At 45.3% G+C, this 20568-nt stretch overlaps 1 protein-coding gene across 1 annotated transcript in view; it reads left to right on the top strand.

The window, feature by feature from the left end:
* The window catches only part of SLC41A3 (solute carrier family 41 member 3), a 131839-nt gene that overhangs the window by 94714 nt on the left and 16557 nt on the right, over positions 1–20568 (top strand). Inside the window, exons 6-10 of the mRNA XM_080813098.1 lie at positions 8335–8479; positions 11463–11609; positions 14545–14689; positions 15755–15834; positions 18428–18562. Of these exons, the coding sequence (XP_080669224.1) occupies positions 8335–8479; positions 11463–11609; positions 14545–14689; positions 15755–15834; positions 18428–18562 (652 nt within the window). The remainder of the gene's footprint in view (positions 1–8334; positions 8480–11462; positions 11610–14544; positions 14690–15754; positions 15835–18427; positions 18563–20568) is intronic.

The raw sequence follows: 20568 nt of genomic DNA, 5'->3' as shown, positions 1-20568 counted from the left end.
TGAACAAGATGGACCTCATAGATATATACAGAACATTCCACCCTAAAACAACAGAATACTCATTCTTCTTGAGTGCACATGGAACCTTCTCGAGAATAGATCACATACTGGGTCACAAATCAGGGCTCAATTGATACCAAAAGATTGAGATTATTCCCTGCATATTCTCAGATCACAATGCTTTGAAACTGGAACTCAATCACAAGGAAAAGTTTGGAAGGAACTCAAACACCTGAAAGCTAAATAACACCTTACTTAGAAATGCCTGGATCAACCAGGAGATCAAAGAAGAACTTAAAACAATTCATGGAAACCCATGAGAATGAAGACGCTTCAGTACAAACCTATGGGATACAGCAAAGGCAGTCCTAAAAGGGAAATACATAGCCATCTCAGCCCCCCTCAAAAAAATGGAAAAATCCAGAATACAACAGCTGTCCTTACACCTTAAAGAATGGAGAATCCACAAGAGATTAAACCAACCCCACACAAGAAGGGAAATAATCAAGATTAGAGCAGAGATCAATGAGATAGCAACTAGAGGTACAGTAGAACACATCAATGAAATCAGAAGCAGGTTTTTTGAAAGAATCAATGAGATCGAGAAACCATTGGCCAAATTAATCCAAAAGAAAAGAGAGAAGACCCAAATTAATAAAATTATGAATGAAAGGGAGAGATCACAACTAACACCAAGGAAATAGAAACAATCATCAGAAGTTATTATTAACAGTTATATACCAATAAGTTAAGCAAACTAGACCAAATAGATGCATTACTGGAAAACTACAAACTTCCAAAATTGAACCAGGAAGAAACTGACAACCTGAATAGACCAATATCTAGTAACTAGATTGAAGCAGTGATCAAAAACCTCCCAAAAAACAAGAGCCCAGGACCTGATGGATTCCCTGGGGAATTCTACCAAACTTTCAAAGAAGAAATGACACCTATCCACCTGAAGCTGTTTCAAAAAACTGAAGCAGAAGGCAAACTTCCAAACTCTTTTTATGAAGCCAGCATTACCCTGATCCCCAAACCAGGCAAAGACCCTACCAAAAAGGAGAATTTCAGACCAATATCCTTGATTAATATGGATGCTAAGATTCTCAACAAGATCCTTGCAAATAGGATCCAACAGCACATTAAAAATATCATCCACCATGACCAGGTGGGATTCATCCCTGGGCTACAAGGATGGTTCAACATTCGCAAAACAATCAATGTGATAGAACAAATCAATAAGAGAAGAGAGAAGAACCACATGGTCCTCTCAACTGATGCAGAAAAAGCATTTGACAAAATCCAGCATCCGTTCCTGATTAAAACACTTCAAAGTATAGAGATAGAGGGAACATTCCTGAACTTCATCAAATCTATCTATGAAAGACCCTTAGCGAATATCATCCGCAATGGGAAAAAGCTTGCAGCCTTCCCGTTGAGATCAGGAACACGACAAGGATGCCCACTCTCACCACTCTTGTTCAACATAGTATTAGAAGTCCTAGCAACAGCAATCAGACAACAAAGGGAAATAAAATGTATTCAAATTGTCAGTGAAGAAGTCAAACTCTCTCTCTTCACAAATGACATGATACTTTATATAGAAAACCCAAAAGGGATGCCTGGGTGGCTCAGTTGGTTAAGCAGCTGCCTTCGGCTCAGGTCATGCTCCCAGCATCCTGGGATTGAGTCCCACATCCGGCTCCTTCCTCAGCAGGGAGCCTGCTTGTGCCTCTGCCTCTGCCTGCCTTCTGTCTGCTGTGCTCTCTCTCTCTCTCTCTCTGAGAAATAAATAAATAAATAAATCTTTTAAAAAAAGAAAGAAAACCCAAAAGACTCCACCCCCAAACTACTAGAACTCATTCAGCAATTCAGTACTGTAGCAGGATAGAAAATCAATGTACAGAAATTAGTTGCTTTCTAGTACACTAACAATGAAAATATAGAAAGGCAAATGAGAGAGTCAGTCCATTATCTATAACACCAAGAACCATAAGATACCTGGGAATAAACGTAACCAAAGAGGTAAATGATCTGTACTCAAGGAACTACAGAACACTCATGAAAGAAATTGAAGAAGACACAGAAAGACAGAAGACCATCCCATGCTCATGGATCGGAAGAATAAACATTGTTAAAATATCTATACTGCTTAGAGCAATCTATACTTTCAGTGTCATTCCAATCAAATTTCCACTGGCATTTTTCAAGGAGCTGGGCCAAACAATCATAAAATTTTTATGGATCAGGGGCGCCTGGGTGGCTCAGTGGGTTAAGTCCTCTGCCTTTGGCTCAGGTCATGATCCCAGGATCCCGGGATCGAGCCCCGCATTGGGCTCTCTGCTCAGTGGAGAGCCTGCTTCCCTTCCTCTCTCTGCCTTCCTCTCTGCCTGATTGTGGTCTATCTGTCAAATAAATAAAATCTTTAAAAAAAAAACTTGTATGGATCAGAAGAGACTCCAGTTGGCTCAGGAAATGTTGAAAAATGGAAAGAAAACTGGCAGTATCACGTTGCCTGATTTCAAGCTTTACTACAAAGCTGTGGTCACCAAGACAGCGTGGTACCGGCACAAAAACAGATACATAGACCAGTGGAACAGAGTAGAGAGCCCAGATATGCACACTCAACTCCATGGTCAAATCATCTTCAACAAAGCAGGAAAAAATATACAATGGGAAAAAAACAGTCTCTTCAATAAATGGTGCTGGGAAAATTGGACAGCTATATGTGGAAGAATGAAACTCGACCATTCTCTTACACCATACACAAAGATAAACAAGAAATGGATAAAAGACCTCAACGTGAGACAGGAATCCATCAGAATCCTAGAGGAGAACATAGGCAGTAAGCTCTTTGACATCTGCCACAGCAACTTCTTTCAAGATATGTCTCCAAAGACAAAGGAAACAAAAGGGAAATGAACTTTTCGGACTCCATCAAGATCAAAACCTTGTTCACAGCAAAGGAAACAGTCAACAAAACAAAGAGGCAACCCATGGAATGGAAGAAGATATTAGCAAATGACAATACAGACAAGGGGCTGATATGCAGGATCTATAAAGAACTTCTCAAAGTCAGCACCCCAAAAATCAGAGAATCAAGTCAAAAAATGGGCAGAAGACATGAACAGACACTTCTCTAAAGACATACAAATGGCTGACACATGAAAAAAATGTTCACCATCACTAGCCATCAGGGAGATTCAAATTAAAACCACATTGAGATACCACCTTACACCAGTTAGAATGGCCAAAATTAGCAAGACAGGAAACAACGTGTGTTGGAGAGGATGTGGAGAAAGGGGAACCCTCTTATACTGTTGGTAGCAATGCAAGTTGGTGCAGCCACTTTGGAAACAGTGTGGAGATTCCTTAAGAAATAAAAAATAGAGCTTCGCTATGACCCTGCAATTGCACTACTGGGTATTTACCTCAAAGATACAGATGTAGTGAAAAGAAGGGCTATCTGTACCCCAATGTTCATGCAGCAATGGCCACAGTCACCAAACTGTGGAAAGAACCAAGATGCCCTTCAATGGATGAATGGATAAAGAAGATGTGGTCCATATACAGTACGGAGTATTATGCCTCCATTGGAATGGATGAATACCCAACTTTTGTATCAAGATGGTTGGGACTGGAAGAGATTATGCTGAGTGAAATAAGTCAAGCAGAGAGAGTCAATTACCATATGGTTTTACTTATTTGGGGAGCGTAAGGAATAACACGGAAGACATGGGGAGCTGGAGAGGAGAAGGGAGTTGGGGGAAATTGGAGGGGGTGATGAACCATGAGAGACTGTGGATTCTGAAAAATAATCTGAGGGTTTTTGCAGGGCGGGGTGTACGAGGTTGGGTGAGCTTGGTGGTGGGTATTATAGAAGGCACATATTGCATGGAGCACTGGGTGTGGTGCATAAACAATGAATTCTGTAACACTGAAATGAAATTTAAAAAATAAAAATGTAAAAAATAAAGAAATTTTTTTGGATGTATGGGTTAAATAAAATGTTAAAATTAAAAAGGTTAACACAATGAAGGGATGGAATATGACTGTAAAGATGAAAATTATAAAAAATTCTAAAAAAGGAATTGATAAGTTGGTTGGAAAAAGAAAGGAAACGAAAGTGGAGAGAAGTTGATCAGGCTGGACTCTAGAACATAGCCCTGTATTAGATTTATTGTATATTTTGATCTATTAGAAGAAGTTGTATCCCAACATTTTTTAGATGAAAAAACTCTATATGTATACAAAAATTAAAGTTAGATACAATGAAGGATAAAATATGACTATGATAATGAAGTTTTAAGATATTTTTAGAAAGGTATCGTTAAGGTAAACTAAAAAGCCTTAAAAGAGGAAAAAGGAAAAAAATTAAAAATTAGAATAAGAAATATATAAAATTAAAAAGTTTAACTAACTTTTCATGATTTAAGGAATCATGAGGAGAAAGCCATGAATTCCGTGTTTTGCTTTCCCCTCCTCTGGAATTCTGCTGTTCTCCTTGATCAGTGAGCTTGATCTTGGCTGGATGTTCTTGCTGATCTTCTGTGGGAGAGTCCTGTTGTAGTAATTCTCAGAATTCTTTGCCTCAGATGGAATTGCACCACCCTTGCCAGGGGCCAGGCTAAGTAATCTGCTCCGGTTTGTTCTTAGGAGCTTTTGTTCCCTAAATGCTTTCCATCAAGCTCTGGAGGACAGGAATGAAAATGGTGGCCTCCCAATCTCCGGCCCAGGGAACTGAGAGCTCAGGTTCGCACTCCTCAGTGCACCCTCAGAGAAAAGCAGTCAATCCCTCCTATCTCCCTGGTCTCCAGCCGAGCTCCATGCTCACCTGGCTTGTGACCAAGCATTTCTATCTTTTGCACTCCGCCCTATTTGGAGTCTTCAAACCCAGCAGATTCCTGCCCTGCTGCTCTTCCAGCAGAGGAATCTGGGTCTCCCTGGATCTGCCACTTGTGGGGTACCTGCTCAAAGAGCAGTGGTCGGACTGTGCCGCAGATCACAGTTTAAGGTAACCCCAAGCTGAGAGCGCACTCCTCGGCTCTCTTTGTAGTTGGCTTCCCCACTCTGATACCTGCAAGCTCTGCTACACTCAGACACCTCTGGTCTTTCCGGGCAGAGAGCCCGATGCGGGGCTCGATCCCAGGACCCTGAGATCATGACCTGAGCTGAAGGCAGAGGCCTTAAACCACCGAGCCACCCAGGCACCCCCCCCTTTTTTTTTAAAGATTTTGTTTATTTATTTGACAGACAGAGATCACAAGTAGGCAGAGAGGCAGGCAGAGAGGGAAAGAGGAGGAAGCAGGCTTCCCGCCGAGCAGAGAGCCTGATGCAGGGCTCGATCCCAGGACCCTGAGATCATGACCTGAGCTGAAGGCAGAGTCCTTAAACCACCGAGCCACCCATGGGACCTGAGACCACACTGTCCCTGTGAGGGCTCCACTCCCGCTTAGCCTCTAGAGCAATGTCTCTCAGTGGAGCAAACTTCTGAAAGTTTGGATTTCATGCTCCGTTGCTCCACTGCTTGCCAGGAGCTGGCCTCTCCCCCAGCAGTCTATCTTCCAATCGCTTTGGATTCACTTCTCCGCACAGCCTACCTTTCTGTCCCTAGAATTGCTGCTCTTTTTCTCTTCAATCTCCTGTTGGGTTTGTAGGTATTCAGAATGGTTTGATAACTAGCTGAACTCCTGCGACCTGATATCATCTCTATCTGCTACTCCTCTGCCATCTTGACCCAACTTTCTGTATTTTAAGCATTAGAAGTATTGTACTGTACATATAATTCTGTAACTCATACTTTCAAGAGTGACTTAATAAGTGGAAATCACTGAGAGTAGCACATAGTAAGCATTCAGTAAATATCAGCTCCAATCATCATTATCATTATTACATTATTCTTTGTTCACATGTGCAAATTTTTCCTGGGCAAATGTTAGATCATAAAGTATATGGATAAATTGTAACCAAATTCCCTCCCCCCAAATTCCTGTACCAATTTTACCATGTCTACATTTAAGAGAACCATTTTCATATATGTCAGTGTGTATTTTATGTTATCAACCTTTTAAATTTTAATTTTACCTAGTCTGATGGATAAAAATAGTGTATCCCATCCATGCATTGATTCATTCATTCATTGGATGAGCACAAATGAGGACTAAGCACCTGCTGAGGGACTCCAGTAGAAACTGAGATGGCACTGACCTTTTAGTAGAGGAAAATCAATGTCAGTCACAAAGAAATAAGATACCTACTATTAAATTGGGATTTTATTTTAAGTTTTCCTGATTATTCAGGAAGTTGGTTTTTTTGTGTGTTTTGTGTGTTTCTTGGCCATTTGTATTTCCTTTTCTGTGTATATTTTTCTATTGAGTTCTTCAAAGTTGCCATTGATTCATAAAATGGACTTCATTATTTTGATCACTAATGCTTTATTAGTTATAAATGCTGGAGATATTTTCTCTAGCTCTCTCTTCATCTTTGAATTTCTGGTATCACATAGAACTCATAATTGGATTTATATACAGTTATCTCTATTTTTATTTATAGACTTTACATGTTTTATCTTCAGAGGGAGTCTCTCTCTAATCTAAAATCTGAAACATATTATTCTATATTTTCTTCTTTTTCACACTTGAGGTTTTATGTTTAGTGGTGTGTCTATGTGTATGTGTCTGTATGGAATAAAATAGGAATATAATTTTCCCCCAGATAGATACCCACTTTCTCTTTCCTTGTTTATTCAGTATCCACCCATTCCATACTGATTTGAAATGCCACCTTTATCATTACTAAATTTTTATATATTAAATTTTCATATATTCATACTATTCCTGAATACCAGTCTGTCCTGCTGATCTGTTTGTTTGTTTCTCTGCCAGTACCACCATGTTTTCATTACTATAGCCTTAAAACTATGTATTGATAATGAATGTGCCAAAACTCCCTCTTGATCTTTTTTCTCAAACTGTCTCGGCTATTTCTGCACATCTGCTCATCTTTGTGAAACTTAAGATGAGTTGTCAAGTGCCATGAAAAAGCTTCCTGGGACTTTGGTTGGAATTATATAGGTTAACTTGGGGAGCATTTTTCATCTGTGTATATGGTACAGTTCTCTGTTTTTCAGTCTTCTGTAATAATACAACATGTTTCTGTTTCCATTAAGACATTTGAATTAGGGCACCTGGGTGGCTCAGTTGGTTAAGCAACTGCCTTCAGCTCAGGTCATGATCCTGGAGTCATGGGATTGAGTCCCATGTTGGGCTACCTGCTCGGTATGGAGCCTGCTTCTCCTTCTGACCTCTCCCCTCTCATGCTCTCTCTCTCTCTCCCATTCTCACGCCCTCTCTTAAATAAGTAAATTTTTTTTTAAATGAAAAAAGTATTTAAAAAAAAGACATTTGAGTTACAGTTAACCCTTGGACAACACAGGTTTGAACTGTGCATGTCTGCTTCTACGCAGATATGTTTCAATAAATACAGTACTATAAATGTACAATTCCTTATGATTTTCTTAATTTTCTTTTCTCTAGCTTACTTTATTATAAGAATACAATATGTAATACACATAACATACAAAATAAGTGTTACTTGACTTGACTTTATATGTAAGGCTTCTGGTCAACAGTAGGCTATTAGTAGTTAAGTTTTGGGGGAAGTCTCAAGTTATACACAGGTTTTCATCTGCATAGGATTGAAGGGTCAGCTGTCTTGAGAACAGGTGCCAGGATTGATACTCAGACCAGGGGAACCTCATGGTGCTAACCTGAGTGAGCAGCAGAGATGTGTCCCCACTGAGATGAAATGGGAACCACAGCTTGGATGGGGGAGAATGTAGAGAAAGGGGGCACCAGCATGCAGAGCAAGTGCCAAGGAAGGAAGGCAGGGAGAGAGATGGAAAGTGTGCAGAGAGGCTTCCAAGGTATAGCTGTGGATCATGGAGTGTTTCCATATTGCAGGGGAGATTGGTTGTCTGTGTAGCTGGAGACCACAGAGCACTTCTTCCTAGAGCTGTGAGAGGAGCCCCAAGCAAGAGACTGGTTGCCCTTGGCCAAAGGCTGAGTAGAAGATGATTTCCTGAAGCAAATGATATTGAACTAGTTGCAGAACAGGAAAACTAGTTTTCCAAGGAATTGGATTGAAGAAAGGTGTTAGTCTTTGTTTTTCCCTGGTTGGAGGGGCCATTGGCAGATTTTGGGGTAAGGGAAGAGAGGTAGAGGTGAATGGCATAATGACCTCATGGTCAGAGAGGAGACAGAGTGAAAGGCAGGGAGGAGTGATGGTGGTCAGAGGTGTGTTTCCTCACATTTCTGATTTCTGCCCTGACAGGTGCAGGCTACTGTCGTGGGTCTCCTGGCTGCTGTGGCTGCCCTGCTGCTGGGCGCTGTATCTAAGGAGGAGTTCGACTTTGCAAAGGTGGAGTTGCTGTGTGCCAGCAGCATCATCACTGCCTTCCTTGCTGCCTTTGCTCTAGGTCAGCTGATCCCCCCACCCCAGTGACCGCCCCCTCCTGGTTCTCTCTGCCCCCATTCCTAAGTGCTCTGCTCTCACCTCTGTGTGTTTCAATTCCTTGAGATATGAAAAATGGAAGCACTAATGATAGAGCCTCACATACCTGCCAGGGGCTGGGGGACAGCCTGTTGGGTTACTGATGCACCTTGAAAGTGGGCAGGGAGGATGAGTCCCCTTCCAAGCAGGATGTGTGTGCCAGAGCAAGCTGCTGACTCCACTTCTCTTCCTTCTGTTTAAAGAACTGGCCTTTGCTCAGTAGACACATTCATCTCTCCATCCATCCATCCATCCATCCATCCATCCATCCATCCATCCATCCATCCCCTCATCACTTCATTCCTTCATCCCTTCTTTCATTTATTCATTCAGTCGGTCTTTAAACATTTCTTGAGCACAGCTTACATTTGGACTTGTGGTGGGCTCTGGAGCCTTCAATCATGGTGGGGAGCAAGGCTCAGGTTTTAACTTGAATTTCATCTCTGCAGAGAGGTCTTTTCAGATGGCCTTTGTACAGGTTCTGCCCTCCCCCCTTCTCCCCAGCTGCCACCATGCTCTTCTGAACCATGCACCTGTTTTCTTTATAAAGCACTTGTGAAAATCTGTAATTAACCACTTGCTTCATTCATTTTCTGTCTCACCTCCTAGCTAAAATGTCATCTCCTTAGAGAGGGCCCCACTTCTCCAATTCTGTTCCTATCACCACACTGCCTGCCACACACCAGGTGCTTCCTACATGCCTATAGAAGGCAGGAAGACATGAGCACTGCCAGATATACCCTGTCTTCAGGGAGCTAATGCATGTCAGTAGCAGCTGTTACTGTAGAATGTCACCTGTTCACTCATGACTTGTTACTTACTGGGCATCTGCCGTGCTCCGGGCACTATTGTGGTCCGGGACGCTCTGGTGAGTTACTGCACTGTTTTGTGATGTTGGTGTTCTGGTGCAGAGTGAGACACCCATCCATGAGCATGTAGAATTTCAGCAAAGTGCCAAGTGTCTCTTCTGAGCCCTCTCTGATCAGCTCTCTAGGGCTGCCCCCTATTTGTAATCATGCTTTCTTTTCATGTCCTGTTTATTTACTTCACACGCTGGTTCACTTGTTTGTGCACTGTCCAGTCCTCCACCTGACAAGCATTTAGTGTGTGAGTACAGAGCCTGATGGTTATTTTCATTACCTAAAAGAAGCATATTACCAGCTCCTAAATGTTTGCTGAATGAATGGGCTTTATTCTCTTTCTCTCCTGGACTGCATGTCTGAGTATCTCTTGCAAACCATTTGCAAGTACAGAAGGAATAAGTGAAAACTGTGAATTGGATTTGCATTTACACTTCTGTCCCCCATCTGACTGCTCAGAAAACCCCTTTGAGCTCAGCATTCTGTAAGATGATCTGGCAGGCTATTTGGTGGTTTTCCTTCCTTCCTGTGATAGTGCATATAATCAGGAGGGAGAGTAAGAGTACAGAAACCCAGGAGCAGATTCACAAACTGTGCTTCCCTGGGTAGGATGTGTGCTCCTGTCCAGGTACCTGTTCCAGTCTGGCCAAGGGAAGAGCAGGATGAGTATGCCACACCCTCTGGAGAGTTAGAGCCCTGGAGATCCTTGACATGAAGTCTCTGAAAACCACACAATCAGATGATCCAGAAGGCCAGTCCTGTTCTGTGGGGCCATGTAGAGAATGCCATTCCTAGCTTCCCATTTTATAGATGAGGAAACTGAGGCTCAGAGAGGGTGTGGAGCTCAGCAGCATGGACATAGCTGGGTTGTCCAGAGAGGTATAGAAGTTCAGAAACATTGCTGGTGGCTCATCATGACCCCTGCATGACTCCGCTGTAGAGCTGGGGGTAATGGTGGTAGATTTTAGTAAGTGCTCTCAAACCGGTGGTGTCTTGTGTGGTCCCTGGGGGATTGCTGCCATACCGTCAGCTATACAGATTCAGCTTCACTTAGAACTGACCTTTTGAAGGAGAGAAAGTAGCTGTGACCTGGTCATGAAATGGCACAAACTATGGCCAGTTATGGCTATGCTAGTGTGGCATGGAGGTGATAAGAATAATTTATTTAGAGTTACAGAATACTGGGTAAAATGTTAAAACACCAATAGCCAAGATACAAAGTGTCTTCTTAAAGACCCACATGCAACGCTGTTGGATTAAGTCCTAAGCTGAAGACTAGAAGATGACCTATGACCATCGCCTCAGAACACGGGGTCAGGATGGAAAGGAGGCCCTGGGGAGGTCGCCAGTGTGGCACCTGAAACTCCACCCCCAGCCCCACTGGCGGAGGCCACCTGCTGCCTGCACCCAGTGGTGGCCCTGCTGGGCTCCTGAGATGGGCCTGTTCCCCAGAGATGTGGCCCCGCTGACAGTACTCTAGTGAAGTCTGCACCTGCTTCCCCTTCCCTCCCTCCCCTTCTCCCACCCTGGATGACCCCTGCAGCATCCTGTGGCTCTCCTGGCACCCCCATCTCCCCAACTCCCCCTCCCAGGCTTTGCCCCTAACAAACCCCTCACATGACCAATTGCACTAAGGCACCTGTTTCCCCAGGGACTCCAATCGACACAAGAGGATGTGCTCTGCCTCTGGGGCTCCATCATTCAGAGTGGTTTTGGAATCATCTTCCCTGAAGTGAGGGGCTGTGAGCTTCATGTCTGTAGTTCCAGGTGGTTTGGGAGCCCAGGAATCATCTCCGTGTTTTCTCCCTCATGGATTTGAGTGTATCAGCAAAGCTTTCAGACTGATCCTTGATATCACACTTGCATGTCACAGGGTCCACCCCCCACCCCAAAGCTGTAGCCTTCTCAGGCTCCAGCACAGCAGTGAAACTGAGTGTCAGGGCAGCCTGGCTTCAGGCTAGGTCTGTGTGAATAGAAGTAAGTTACTGTGCAGCCTCCCTGCCACCTTCTCATCCTGTGCTTTGAGTGTCCTCTGTCTCCTCTCCACAGGAATGCTGATGGTCTGTATAGTGATTGGTGCTCGGAAGCTCGGGCTCAACCCAGACAACATTGCCACGCCTATTGCTGCCAGCCTGGGAGATCTCATCACATTGTCCATTCTGGCTTTTGTCAGCAGCTTCTTCTATAAACACAAAGGTAGGGGGTGCCCCAGGGAGGAGGGGCCCATGAGCAAGGCTGGATCTGACATTCGCACCCAGCTTGCACCATTCAGATCAGGCACCCTTCACACAGAAAGGAACCCATGGGGTCTGTCATGGGGTCAGAAATCCTACTTTTCCAGAGGCAAAGCCTGAGGTCATTCGGCAGCTTTGAGGTGTTCTCCAGCATGTACCTGAAGCTCTCCCAACCACTCAGGTCAACAGATACATTGTCAGTCTCCCCCTTAGGACAGGGGTGCACAAGGAGACCGGGGAGGGCTGGAGGCTAACAGAGCTCCATGGGAAGGCAGTTCACATTGGACACATTCAGACCACCTGGGAAGCAACTCTCAAAGAGGAATGCCACAACTGTGGGCAGTGAAGCAGACACAGCATAGGCTCTCTCTACAGGTGTGAGGCAGGAGAAGCCTCAGGCTCCTCAGAGGGTGGCCCAGTTCCTGGCCAGCAGCCAAGGGAGGCATTTACATATCCTGTATGACAGGCCCTCATGGCCAGAGGACCTCCCTCCACCAGGGGTCTCCCCAGGTCTTCTCTGGGAGCACCAAGATTTCCTCATGTCCTGGGCCGTGTTGATAGGCAGCATCCCCCTTGCCAGATGGTTCTCACCTTCCAGCTTTCCACAGCTGGCCACTCCCCTCTGAGCCTCACAGTTGTTACTTTCCCCCTCAGCTGACCACCCACAATTGTTTGGATCTAGTAAGTGTGGATTCTGAGCATGGTCACTACCCTGAGTGCTGGGGGGCAGAAGGGCATCAGTGAGTGGAGCGGATGGTGAAGAGGAAAGCGGGGAGCAGTGAGGTATGTGATGTCACTCAATTGGAGGAAATGCCTGGAGAAAGGCACAGCTGCAGTGAAGCCCCGGCTTAGCATTGTCCTGTGGGAACATGAACCCAGGACCATGAGAGATCATCCAGCCTCTTCATGCCAGTATCTTAAGCATACTGACCAGGTACCTGCCATGTACAGTGTTCAGGCACTGGGAATCTTTCCCTATCAGCTCTGGGCCTGGCTCCTTGCCACCCGGGATATGCTTGCCACTGATATTTAATGGTTGGGAGATTCTCAAGGTTCCTGTAAGTGGCAATCAAGATCTAATAATAAGATGACCTAATTTTCTCTTTAAACAAAACTGAATTTAAAAAAAGATTTGTCTATGGGTTGATTAATCGAGTTTTAATTGTAAAACAAATGCAAGTCACAGATATCCCTAGACCCTTCCTCTCCACCCGGCTGTACCCCTACTGAAGTAGTGCATGTTTCAACACATGACCTACTAAGCTGTTGAATAGTGTTAGGCTGTACATCTCTCGAATTAGACTGTGAAGATACCTTGGGTGTGTTTGGGGGGTTCACTGGGCCTAGGATGTATCAGACAAATCTTCACTGATAAAGAGTGAGCTGTTGACCATGTCACCTGTCAGTGTAGTTGGGAAGACAAGCCATATGCAGAGGGATGTATTCATCATGGTGGTAGGAAAATATGAGGTGGAACCCCTGCCAGGTTCCAAGTCATTCGAGAAAAATTGGACTGCAAAAGTATCCTGCAAGTAATGGCTCCTGTAGATAGCTGCCTCCCAGAGCCTTTGAGATTTGCTTAGAGCCTGTTGGGTCTGTCTCTCATCTCTTGGGATGGTGAAGAGGCTGGCCACTTCTGCCATGAAGCACTTGGTCTGTAGCTTCATGTGGCCTGCCCTTCCTTGTAGTCAGTTGCTCCAGGAAAGGAATGGACTGTAATTTCTTAGTGCAGAGAAAGACAAGAGGGAGATGCTTCTAATGATGCTGATCAGAGAAAGGACCATGGGCCACAGACCCACTTGAACACCTCTGAGTGCTGAGGCCCACTCTGCAGAGGGGCATGCACCGCCCTGAGCCTGAGCCTGCCCTTTGGATGTGGGGCTGGGTGTAAGAAGACTGTTCTAGAGAAAGCTTGTGTCTTATTCTGTGTGCATTTGGAAGGTGACATGCAGACTATAAGTAGAAAGAGAGTGTGTGGGAATGGCAATGATATGTGTTGGGCCCTGGCCTGGCCCCAGATACAGTCAGGTGTCCCAGTCCCAGGTCTGTATTCATGGCTCATACCAGCTCAAGAAAATGACACAGAGGGGCGCCTGGGTGGCTCAGTGGGTTGAGCCTCTGCCTTCGGCTCAGGTCATGATCCCAGGGTCCTGGGATAGAGCGCCGCATCAGGCTCTCTGCTCAGCAGGGAGCCTGCTTCCCCTTCTCTCTCTTTGCCTGCCTCTCTGCCTACTTGTGATCTCTGCCTGTCAAATAAATAAATAAAATCTTTCAAAAAAGAAAATGACACAGGGGCATGAGTGGCTGCAAAGCTTACCATGTTCTGGGTCCTGAGACTCATGGATGCTGAGGAGGTCGCCTTGGACTGGCCTCAGCCAGGAGCAGGATGAGCATCATTAATTAACTCTGGCTTTAGCCCTGATTTCTGCATACTGGCTTGTGTCCTGGTGGGCCATCTCTTCACACTGTAGTCTCTCCTATGCCTATCTGAGGAGTAGTTGAGAACATGAAGTAAGTTTGTGCTTGGGAAGTGCTGAGAGCAGTGCTGGCCTATGGTCATAGTCCTATAAATGCCACCATTAATACTAATAATTAGGTTGGGATGGGAGGAACTGGAAGAGGGTTCTTATGTCAGGAAAATAGTGAAAAAGAGAAGTGAAGGGGACTCTGTCAGGAATTGAGGACAAAGAGGAGCTTTTCCAGTTGCTTCATTAGATGGTACAAATTACTGAGAGGTATGTTAGGTTGGTCCACCCTAAGCTGCTGGGAACAGAATTGTCTTCTCAGACCTCTAGTGCCCTTAGTGCTCAGCCCACCTTTCATCTTTGGGACCCAGGCCATGGCCCAGGAGGCCATGCTCATGTGCCCTGGCATGCATCCTGTCTCTCTCCCCGCAGACAATCGATATCTGACACCACTGGTGTGTATTGGCTTCACGGCCCTGATCCCCGTGTGGGTCCTCGTTGCCAGGCAGAGTCCACCCATCATGAAGATCCTGAAGTTCGGGTGGTTCCCAATCATCCTAGCGATGGTCATTAGCAGGTGAGCATGAGCAAGGGCTGCCACCAGCTTCTCCCTTCCCAGGCTGCCCCTGGCCTCTGAGACAGGGAGCATACCTAAGACCCATGGTGCCTCTGGAGTGAGGGGGCACTCATGGTTTCTGTGGGCTCCCCAACTAAGTCCTGGTGCTGGTCGAGTCATGCCTTTCTTCTTCATCTCTTTCCCTCTCACCAGGAACCTTAGGGCTTACTTATTCTGAGAGGCAGCCCTATTTACAATTGTAGGAGCACCAGAGAGCCAGGAAGAGCTGGAACTGGGAACATCAAATGAGCTCAGGAGTGCCTCAGTTCCCTGTCCCCTCATGGCATTGCAGGACACTGGGTCTCCCCCTCCTATGCTGCCAGAGCTCTCACTGGCCTGGACCCCTGCTTATGCTGTAGGGAGCCCTGTACCTGGCTCTGTGAACACCATTTCTACAGCATGGCTGCTGATGGGACCTGGAAGGCTGAGAGATTAGTGGCCCCAGGCTCCTTAGCTCATCTCAGGTCTTCCACCCTGGAAACCTGATCCTCCAGAGCCCTTTCTGTTAGCAGGCCTGGACAGGGACCACCCCAGTCTTTTCTGAGATGCTTTCCTAACTTTGAATCTCAGGGAGAGGCCATTATGGTCTAGGTGTCTTTGCTCCCAGGAACCTCCTGGGCTCCTTAAACAAACCAATCTAACTTTTCCAGGACTGTAGGGGGGCAGGACAGCCTTTGCTAAACTATTGGGCCTGGTGGGAGTGAGGTATTGTTGTGGCATCTCCAAGAATAAGCAGCATGGGATGATACTCATGCAGGTTCCATTTTCTGCTTGGGAAAATAGCATTAGAGTTAAAGTTCAGGAGCAGTCACATGGCAGAGCCCAGCCAGCTAAGTGGCTTTGAAGAGTTTAACATTTGTTTTTAGTAGGCTGACATTATCTGATGGGTCTTCTGGAAAGTGGGAAGGCAGGGTGATGAGATATTTTGTATAGAGGTGTGCCAGGTCACTACATCTACCTGTACACAGGGGCATGAGTGTCACCTACAAAGGTAAACTAACCTTTTGGCTTCTACTTTCTCCCCAGTTTCGGAGGACTCATCTTGAACAAAACTGTTTCTAAACAGCAGTACCAAGGCATGGCCATATTTACTCCTATCATATGTGGTAGGTATGGGCAGCACCATAACCTGGGGCCTCTGGGCTACACTGGCCCCCAGGGCTGGGTCAGTGGGATCTAGACAACAGTGACTTCAGAGATCCGGCCCCAGGCCCTCAGAGCCATGGCCATTCTTCTGCCGGGCAGCGGCTGCTGGGCTGGTTTGTCTCAGATGGAAGGAGACCCTTGAGGAGAAAGTCCTGCCCACTGCTCCACCAGCTCACACCCTTTTCCTCACAGTCACCACAAAGACTTGAACCTTCCCCCAGAGCTAAATCCCCCTGTTGAAGGCACACAGTGTCTAAGCCAGGATTCACTGGAACATGCAGATGGAATGTGGCTTTTAGAACTGGGGTGTTGGCTTCTCATGGTTTGGTTTTGTTTTTAAACTTAGATTCATTGATGACATTTGAAACTCAGACATTTTTACATAAAAATCTGGATTTCTGTCTTCTTAAAAAGCAAGGCTGTGACAGTATTGAATTTACATTCTGGGTGAGGTGAGAATCAGCTGCCACTGAGATAGGGCTTATGCTGTTCCATTGGCCTGAACCCCCTCCACTCCCCATTGTCTTTCACCGGACCCTTCACTGATTAACGTTTTAGGCTTAGACCCTGTGGGCATAAAAGGACCCCTCTTTTTTTTTTTTTTTTAAATTTTACTAATTTATTGGACAGAGAGAGAGAGATATATATCACAAGTAGGCAGAGCAGCAGGCAGAGAGAGAGCGGGAAGCAGGCTCCCCGCTGAGCAGAGAGCCTGATATGGGGCTCGATCCCAGTACCCTGAGATCATGACCTGAGCTAAAGGCAGAGGCTCAACCCACTAAGCCACCCAGGTGCCCCAAAAGGACCCCTCTTTTAACCAAAGTTTGGTTCGTGTACATCCTCTGATAAGGATCTGTAAGTGAGACTGACCAGTCAGGAGAGGAACCAAATGTGATAACATACTGCACACTTCACTTGGTCCCAGGCTCTGGTGTTCTGGGGCTATAGAGACATGCTTCAGGGGCACCTGGGTGTCTCAGTCAGTTAAGCAGCTGCCTTCAGTTCAGGTAATGAACCTGGGGTTCCAGGATTGAGTCCCACATCAAACTCCCTGCCTAGTAAGGTGCCTGCTTCTCCCTCTACCTGCCACTCCCCCAGATTATGCTGTCAATCTCTCTCCCTCTCTCTCTGTCAAATACATAAATAAAATCTTTAAACAGAAGGAAGGAAGGAAAGTAGGAAGGAAGGAAGGAATAGGCTTCAGAGGCCCTTGGGAACCCACTCCCCCTACTTTCATGGGAACCCAGGTGATTGTTCCTTACATGTCAGTGGGCCACTCTGCAGGTCTGCTCCCAACAGGGGCAGGGCTGACCTCTCACATGGAGGGCCAGCCACCTAGAGGACTACAGTGGCTCAGTCAGGTCCTGATGTTTAACACTTGGAAATATTTCCTTGGATATCACCAACTCAGATGCCTCTGGGGCCACGAATGCAGTTTGAATGAGTTCAGCAGGTGTGACAGTAACTGGGCAGTAAGGAGTGGGAACAGTTACACTACAGAGCATGTTCCTGATGTGGAGTGAGCAGGGCCTGCTCAGCACCAGCCAGTTGCTCCCTGGCAAGATTGGAGGTCTGGAGTTGCCTCAACAGACTTCTTAGGAGAAACTGGCAATGAATTTGAGTTACATTTTTTCAAAGTTTTTTCCTTTTTTAAAAATCATGTGCATAACACTCAGTGCTACACAACTATTGAATCATTAAGCACTCCATGAAAAACTAGTGATGTACTATGTGGGGGCTAACTGAACATAATAAAATCAATCAGTCAATCAATTGTGTGGGTCTAGCAAAATAGATATCAGCTGTCCTCTGCCCACAGACCATTCTTTATATCCAGGGTAGTTAGTTTTTCCCTTGGAGATCACTGGGCACATCCGGCCCAGTGAGGGGTTAATCCCCAGGGGGCTGAGACAATAGAATGGGGGCAGCCCGCCCAGCCTCTAAAGGAGATGGCCATGGGTAGGCCCCATCCTCTGCCAGCCCCAGATCCTGGCCCTGCAGAGGGAGCTCAGCATGGCCTTTGTCGCCTGGGCCCTATGGTCCTGGCAGGGCTGGGCACAGCCCACTTCCTGTGGAAACTGGGGCCTCAATCAGCAAGCCCCAGGCCCGTTGCATATAATAGCTCCTCTTCCCTTGTTGCTGTCCCCCACTTTCTCTTCTGTCTCCTTCCCACCTTAGGAGAAAAAAACCCTTTCATTTTCTCAGATGTTCCAGTCTGTAATCTGATTCCTATCACATCCTACGACCTTAAATGGCTTATCAAGATACCCTCCCATAGACTTTTCTGTCACTGCCCTTCCTTCCTCCCTCCCTCCCTCTTCTACACTCCCTCCCTCTACCCAACAAATATGTATTAAAAATCTACTTTGCCTAAGGTGATACCTCATTCACAGGGTCCAGTTTACCCATGCTTGGGGCCAAACAAGATCTGTGGTGAAGTGGGAGGGGAGGAAGATAGATCCAGTGCTGAATCAGTCAAGGAAGAGTTCCCAGAGGACATAGACTTAAACAAGAGATAGAACTTAGAAACTGGTGTTCTTTTTCTCCTCCCAGGTGTTGGTGGCAATCTGGTGGCCATTCAGACCAGCCGGATCTCCACCTACCTGCACATGTGGAGCACGCCTGGTGTCCTCCCCCTGTGGATGAAACAGTTCTGGCCTAACCCATGCTCCACTTTCTGCACCTCAGGTGGGTCTGGTGTCTTCAAGAGGCCATGTGACCGTTTCTTTACACAAGTAAAATTGCCATCATTGGAATCTGCTCTATAGCAACAGATATTGAGACCACTGCTGACCTCAGCCCAGATCATCATCATTCCCAGCTCCTCCTCCCAGAGACCTGACTCCCTACCCCTGCCACCAGTTGATTCATTCATTCATTCAGATATTTATTGAAGGTCTGCCAGGTACTAGGTGTCAGGTTGCAGTGATGAATCAGAGAAAGCTGATTCTTGCCCACATGGATTTACACAATCCAGAAGAGCAGATAAACACACCAAAAAAGGAGAATTTAACTACAAATTGTGTAATGTTTTAAAATAAAAAAACACAGGGGGTGCCTGGGTGGCTCAGTGGGTTGAGCCTCTGCCTTCGGCTCAGGTCATGATCTCGGGGTCCTGGGATCGAGCCCCGCATCGGGCTCTCTGCTCAGCAGGGAGCCTGCTTCCCTTCCTCTCTCTCTGCCTGCCTCTCTGCCTACTTGTGATCTCTGTCAAATAAATAAAATCTTTTAAAAAATTAAATTAAATTAAATTAAAAAGCACAGGGTGTAGTGGAAAGAATTTCAGGAGATACTGAGATTTGGGTTTGGAAAGTTCCTTTCTGAGGATGATGAGGGGAGCAAGGGAGAGTGGGTGGGGAGGAGGTGTGCTGGAGCAAGAGTGTTGTTTGAGACAGGGAAACAGCATGAACAAAGGCTCAGAAGCAGGAAGGAGCTTGGTAAGTCTGAAGAACTGAAAGGCCAGGGAGGCCTGAGCATAATGAGCAGGGTGAGGATGGAGGAAGCAGAGACCAGGGAGAGAGGGATTGATCACTATAAGGCCTTGAAGCTTGAGGAAGGGAGACTGGATTCTGTTCCAACGACCACTGGAAACTATTGGAGGTCTTTTTATCTTTCTGTTACTTTTAAAACTTGCATTTTTTTTCTCCCACTGCATTTTCTTTTAATCATTTCCTTCCTGTTTCAAGAACTACCCATTCTTTTAGGGTAGGTTTCTTGGCACATTCCTGGAGGATATTTTTGCCAGATATAAAATTCAGGGTTGATGTTTCTTTTCGGTACTTGAAAAAGGTGCCATTTTCTTCTGAATTCCCTGGTTTCTGATGAGATATTACTGTCATTTAAATTATTTTTATAATATACATAAGGTGACATTTGTCTTTTGTTTGTTTCAAGACTTTTTCTTCACTTTTTAGTTCTTGAGTTGTGATGCACATGGGTGTGGATTTCTTCAGGTTTTCCATGTTTGGGGTTTACTCAGCTCCTTGAGTACATGTATTTATCTTTTGCCAAATTTGGGAAATTTTAAGCCATGATTTCTTCAAATACACCTTCAGCCCCACTGTCTTCTTCCTTTCCTTCTGATTCCTTCTGATTATTCTGATGACATGAATGGTGGATCTTCTGTTACAGTCTCAAACCCCCACCCCTGGGGGTTCTGTTCAACTTTTCCCCAAGCCTATTTTATTCTCTCTTATTCAGATTCACTAATTTCCATAGGTTTTTCTTTTTTTTCAAGTTCACAGGTTCATTCCTCTGACCTCTCCACTCTGCTACTCATCCCATTCATTAAGTTCTTTGGGGATTTTGATTATTGTATTTTTTTCATTTCTAAATTTCCACATGGGTCTTCTTTATGTCTTCTGTTTCTTTTATGAGACTTTTTATTTTTTACCAGAAATTTCTATTTTTATCGTTTGCTTCAAATACATTTGTAATTGCTAGTTTAAGCACTTCTATAATGGATTCATTAAAATTGCTTTCAGATAATTATACCATCTGTGTCATCTCATTTGTAGGGTCTGTTGGTTGTCTTATCAAGTTGAATTTTTAAAATTAATTAATTTTTTAAAATTTCTTTTCATCATTCCAGAATTCATTGTTTATGTACCACACCCAGTGTTCCATGCAACACATGCCCTCCAAAATACCCACCACTAGGCTCACCAAAACCCCCACTCACCTCCCCTTCAAAA

The sequence above is a fragment of the Martes martes genome (genome assembly GCF_963455335.1).
Source record: "Martes martes genome assembly, chromosome: 1".
NCBI classification, from domain to species: domain Eukaryota; kingdom Metazoa; phylum Chordata; class Mammalia; order Carnivora; family Mustelidae; genus Martes; species Martes martes.
Note: the sequence above shows the minus strand (reverse complement) of the source record. Positions and strands in the feature narration are given on the sequence as shown.